The sequence below is a fragment of the Sturnira hondurensis genome, unplaced genomic scaffold (genome assembly GCF_014824575.4).
Source record: "Sturnira hondurensis isolate 20B ecotype Veracruz unplaced genomic scaffold, ASM1482457v3 Scaffold0013381, whole genome shotgun sequence".
In the NCBI taxonomy this organism is placed as follows: domain Eukaryota; kingdom Metazoa; phylum Chordata; class Mammalia; order Chiroptera; family Phyllostomidae; genus Sturnira; species Sturnira hondurensis.
This window is the reverse complement of record NW_028086012.1, coordinates 1,132,715-1,138,714: the sequence shown is the minus strand read 5'-3', so window position 1 is coordinate 1,138,714 and position 6,000 is coordinate 1,132,715. Positions and strand designations below refer to the sequence as shown.

General features: G+C 57.0%; 1 protein-coding gene across 1 annotated transcript; it reads left to right on the top strand.

Annotated features, from left to right (window-relative positions):
- The first annotated feature begins 563 nt into the window (after positions 1 to 563).
- Positions 564 to 3,406, top strand: GJB4 (gap junction protein beta 4). Its single transcript, XM_037061490.1, has 2 exons — positions 564 to 893; positions 2,272 to 3,406. The coding sequence occupies exon 2, from the start codon at positions 2,349 to 2,351 to the stop codon at positions 3,150 to 3,152; it is 804 nt and encodes a 267-aa protein (XP_036917385.1). The 5' UTR covers positions 564 to 893; positions 2,272 to 2,348; the 3' UTR covers positions 3,153 to 3,406.
- Positions 3,407 to 6,000: the final 2,594 nt, after the last annotated feature.

Here is a 6,000-nt window from a genome sequence, read left to right as displayed (position 1 = left end):
CCAGGAGGTTGTGGATGGGGTTAGCAGTCTGTGAAAGGCCACATAAATATTCATCACTGGTATTAGGAAGTGCTGGAGAAATGCCTGTGGGAAATGGGGAAGAGGAGCCCCTCCCTGGCTACACATTAACCTTCACTGCCCCAGGGCCCCTCGGCAGCACCCCCTGAGTCACACTCTGACTTCCCGGAGGCCTGCCCCAGAGAGCCAGGCCCACGGGGATAAACGTGAGGCTGTGCCTGGCCCCCTGACAACTGGGGCATTTCATGCTACCAACCTTGTCTCCACCAGGGCAGTGGGGTTCCCTTGTCTAGAAGAACCAAGTCAGCTCCTCTCATCTCCTATACAGCTCACCAGCAGCACTAGCTTGAGTCCTCAGAACTGTCCCTGCAAGGTGGGTGTGACCCTGGGCTGAATCAAGATTGCCCCTTTCCATGGATATCGGCTGCTGAGGGCTTCAGAACCAGGCTTTCAGGGGAAAAGGGCAGGAGAGAGGCCTGGACAGGAGGACAGAAGGCATCAAGGTGATGGAAGGGGACAGGGTCAATGCTATTGCTATTGACCTGGGCCTGGAGAATGAGGATTCCAGGCTCCTGCCCCCCCCCCCTCACTGTAGTTTCACCCACATACCTGCCAGACCAGGGAGCCAGACCTGACCATGCCCAACCAGCCTGAAGAGAAGGCGTAGGCCAGGAGAGGAGAGCCTCAGGTGTTTGCTCTGAATATGTGCCCGGGGAAGTCCGCCCGCCGGCCTGCCCACCTGCTCACTCTCCCTGGCTCATTGGCTCATAAAGCCCCACCCAGCAGGGAACTAAAGAACAAAAGCTGCCTTTGGGAGGCCCTCAAACAGACGGACCAGACCAGGGACCAGAGAGAGGCTGCTGGACCAAAGAAAGGTAAGGATCAAATTGGGCACGAGGCTGGGCTGGGAAGCAGGTACCGACGAGGCTGAGAATCCACACTGCAGATCACTGGGAGAAACCCAGGGAAGTCCCAAAGAGGGAAAGGAAAGTCCTTCCAGACTGAAGGGAGGACAGAGGACCAGAGGACAGACAGAAAGAGGGAGAGTCAGGAGGTGTGAGGTTTTGATTTGGTTTAGCAAACACCTATGGTGTGCCCTCTGAGCCATGCCCAGTGCTGAGTGCCAGGAAAATAGAGGCGATGAGACAAGGGGGCGGCCCTCCAGAAGCCAGCAGACTGGCACAGAAGCCAGGTAAACAGACAACTGGAGTATCAATGATGCATGAAAGACAAAGGAAGTTGCTCAGAAAAATGTCCCAATGGCACGAGGTCTGAAGATGCTGGGATATGAGTCAGGAACAGAGAGGAGGAGCCAGGGTCAGAGATGGCACAGGAAGGCACTCCAGGTAGGGGGTGTGGTGGGCAGAGCACACAGGCCAGGGGCCTCAATGGAAGTGATAGATTTGGCCAGCAAAGGGAGAAGGGGATCCCCCTGAGAGAAAAGGTGAATGGGTGGAGGACCCTGCCAGAGCCAGAATTCTGCCTCTGTCACTGCCCCAGTCCCTCCTGAAAGCCCGAATGTTTGGAATTCCAGAGGAACTCACTGTGGTCAGGACAGTCAGTGACCATAACCAGCACCCATGGCAGGGAGGTGTCGCTGGGGTGGGTGGAGGGGCACAGGCAGGAAGATACCAGCCACCATGGTGGCTCTATCCAAAGAGAGAGCCTGTCTGGTTTGGGAAAGTCAAGAAGGGGATGTCCTGGGGCCACAGAGGAGGGACGAGAATGCATATCACTCAGGCACCTGCCTGGGAGCTGATACAAGTGTGCCCAGTTCAGGTCATGGCTCATGTTGGTGCTCAGTAAAAGTTGGGGGAAACTGGAGGATAAAGACACACCCCCCTCCTCTCCTACCCTGGCCCAGCCCTGGCAGTCAGTGGGAGAGTGGATCAGCCAATCCACACCTTCCTGCTACTTCTTTAGAAGTCAGTGACCCACAGGGCTGAAACTTAGAGTCAAAGAGGTTGGCAGTCACACCCACGCAGGACAATTATTCTTCATGTGTGTCTACCACTTTATAGAATAAACTATTCCCTGATTGTGGAACTGGGAGGTGGAAGTTCAAGACCAGCTCTGCCACTTCCAACGGCAGGGCCTTGGGCGGTGCCTCTAGGGGCCTCAGCTCACTGCCCCGGGAACTGGGGATAATGGCAACCCCTGCCTCTCCAAGTCGTTGGGTTAAAGGCATGAGGACACAGTGGTTGTGAAACAGTTTTGCCAATCACACCTTTAATAAATGACACCCATTTCCAGGTTCTCCCAGGCCTCGTGGCCCGCAGGCCTGAGTGGGCACACACAGGTGTACACTGTCCACGTGAGGGGCCGTCACCATGAACTGGGCCTCCCTGCAGGGCCTCCTGAGTGGGGTCAACAAGTACTCCACAGCGCTGGGCCGCATCTGGCTGTCCGTGGTGTTCATCTTCCGGGTGCTAGTGTTTGTGGTGGCCGCTGAGGACGTGTGGGATGACGAACAGAAGGACTTTGTCTGCAACACCAAGCAGCCGGGCTGCCCCAACGTCTGCTATGACGAGTTCTTCCCCGTGTCCCATGTGCGCCTCTGGGCCCTGCAGCTCATCCTGGTCACGTGCCCCTCGCTGCTGGTGGTCATGCATGTGGCCTACCGGGAGGAGCGAGAGCGGAGGTACCGCCGGAAACACGGACCCGACGCCCCCGCCCTGTATGACAACCCAAACAAGAAGAGGGGTGGGCTCTGGTGGACATACTTACTGACTCTCATCTTTAAGGCTGCCGTGGACTCTGGCTTTCTCTACGCCTTCCACATCCTCTACCAGGGGCATTACGACATGCCCCGCGTGGTGGCCTGCTCCCAGCCGCCCTGCCCCCACACGGTGGACTGCTTCATCTCCCGACCCACGGAGAAGAAGGTCTTCACCTACTTTATGGTGGCCACCTCTGTGATCTGCATCCTGCTCAACCTCAGTGAGGTCATCTACCTGGTGAGCAAGAGGTGCCTGGAGATTTTTAGCTCCAAGCGCCACTGGTCTCGCCACCAGAGTCGCCTGCACGATTCGTGCCCACCCTATGCCCTCTCCCAGGCAGAGCACCCCCAAGATGGGAACTCGGTTCTAATGAAGGCCAGCTCAGCCTCAGTGGATGCAGGTGGGTATCCATGACCCGTGAAGCTGGCGACTGGGCCACCATGTGCCTGCTCCCAGAGGCCACAGCAGGGCAGTGGCACTTTCTGCAGCAGGACACATAAGGAAAGGGGTTTGGGGCTCAGGAAGCCTATTGGGGGGCCAGTACTGGGGCACAGTTCTGTCTCAGGGTTCCGAACCCCGGGGGAAGGTGGTTTAATGGCAAGGATTTTATACACGATAATAGGGTATGTCCAAAAAAAAAACCCTTAATAAATATGATTTTCTCAGTACTTTGCAGTCAAGGTGGGGAATGGTGGGTAGGAAAGCAGGGGGTGTACGATGGACCACTCTGGCCACCTGAGCCCCAGAATGTCAGATCTTGTTACACCCCTCACACCACACACACACACACACACACACACACACACTGTCATGCTCACACACACAGAGTGTGCCCCCAGGATGTGGTGGGGAATACCAAAAGGCAGAGGGTGTTCTAGGGGGGCTCTAGACTCTCTAACCAGCTGGCCAGCGCCGGAGAGGGACCCCAGGAGACCCTGTGCTCAGCATGTCCATTCCCAGAGAGAGCTGCTTAGGAAGCAACATGCTTAGGAGGCCTCTCTGACCCTGCCCCACAGAGGTCGAAGGTGGGTGAATGCCCTCTGAGAATGGGAGGCAAGGGCCCAGCGAAGGTGGGGTGGTGCTGAGCACAAGTCCAGGGTGGCAAGGAGGCATGTGCCCACAGGCCAGGGACCTATGGAGAGTGCCCAAGCCAAAGGGCCCCTCATGGGTCCTCATGTTTCAGGAACTTTCCTTCTCTTTCCTGGATACTCACCCCCTCACTCTCCCCCACCCTTACCCCACCCCTCAGGCCTTGGTGAGTCCCAAACTCACACCTCCAGCCTGGACCTGCCTGCGTCCCTGAGCCCCGACCAGCTGTCCATGGGACAACCCTCCAGGAGGCCCCCAGGCACCTCCCACTCAGCAGCCCCAAACCTGCCCTCCTCACAGAGGACTCCCCACCCCATGAGTGGCACCGCCACCCACCCAGTTATCGAAGCCAGGAGCTGGCCGGGCATCCCCTTCTCCCAGCCCCTCACACGCTCATGCCAGCGCAGCGGCAAAGCCCACCAATCCCAGCCTCTCAAGTGCCTCCGGAGCCTGCCTCCCCCCTCCCACCCCACAGTCTCAACATTTCCCAGGGCCCTCCCATCTGCCCTCTACTATGAGGACAGGATGGTTTTTCTGTATATGAATCTGACCACATTGTTCCTTCTTCAGATAAAGTTCTTCTACCAGCACCACCCTCCATTGCCCAAACCTGGACCCCTCTGACCTCCCCAGCTGACCTTCTGCTTCCTCCCTCCTTGTACCCACCAGTAATACCAAAGGGCTCATGGTTCCCCATCCAGACACATCATGCTGTGTCTCGCCTTGTGCCTACAGATATGCTGTCCCCTCTGCCTGAAACGCCCCGCCTCCCTCCTCTGGGGCCCTCCCTAGAACCCCAGGGACAACCTTAACCACCTTCTCCAGGTACCAGACTGGCCGTGCCTCTGCTATTCCCTCCAGACCCGAGTGGCTGTTTCTCCCCATCAGTCTGTGAGCGCTTCACAGTCGGGGCAGGACAGGACAAGACACTGACTCACCTGATGCCTTCAATAAATGTTTATTGACTGAGTAAATGGGCTATGAGCTGCTTGGCAGAAGGGACTGGGTTGTTGGTCTGAATTGTCCAACACACCTAGCCCAGGGAGTTCAGCAAAGTGGGGGTTTTTGTTTGTTTGAGATTTTATTTATTTATTTTTGGAGAGAGGGAAGGGGAGGTAGAAGGAGAGGGAGAGAAACTATATGTGTGTGGCCACCTCCCGCACGCCCCACACCAGGGACCCGGCCTGCAACCCAGGCATGCGCCCTGACTGGGAATCGAACCAGCAACCCCTTGGCTGGCAGGTTGGCACTCCATCCACTGGGCCACACCAGCCAGGGCACAGAGTGTTTTCTCTTTGTTTGTGGGTATGTTTCATTGTTTTAGTAACAAAGTCCAGCCTAACGGTCTTATTTATAGATGAGGAAGCTTTGGCCTAAGAAAAGGAAGGGGCCTTCCAAATCCACACAGACGGGCTGAGCCTGTGGGAGCTGTGTCCCCTGTGGTCTACGGAGGGCCTCCATGTTCACCTCCGACTATGGGACAAGATCAGATAGTCACCGTGTCCATAGGTCCGGGCCTCTGGCAGCAGAGCCAGCAGCAGGAATGTTGGTGCACGTGAAGGAAGGAGCAAGGGAAGCAGGATAGGGAAGAGGCAGAGCTGACTGGGGTGTGGGCTCAGGGAAACTGAGCCTTGGCCTGAGCCCCACAGGATGAGGGGCCTTTGGATCATAAACCCCACCATAGAGTTGTCCCTCTGGACACAAGGGCATCAGGCTTTGAAATCCCAAATCAGTCACTCACTCGTTTCAGGCCACCTGAAGAACAGGGCAGGCAGGAAGGAGTTGGTGATTCCCACCCACTCAAGATCAATTCTCCAGGAGCAGCTGTAAGCCGTGAGTGACCAACATTCACAGCAGCTGGAGAATGGGTGTCCCTCAGAAATGGGGGCGTGGGCCGGGCACCAGTGCCATCTACTGAACTCCAGGAATCAAGGGCAACTCTGCCTCCAATCCTGGAGAACAACCAGTGCGGAACCAGATGACCCACACTGCTCAGACCAAGGCAGCTCCCACGTGCTGGGCCCGTGGACCAGCCAGAGTCAGCTCCCTCTGAGATCCTAGATTCCCCACTCCAGGGCGAGGGCATCCGGGGCCCCAGCTGCTCTCACATGCACTGTCCCCAGAGGTCTCGAGTCCTGAGCCATCGAGCCAGGCGAAGACTGAGCACTGCGAC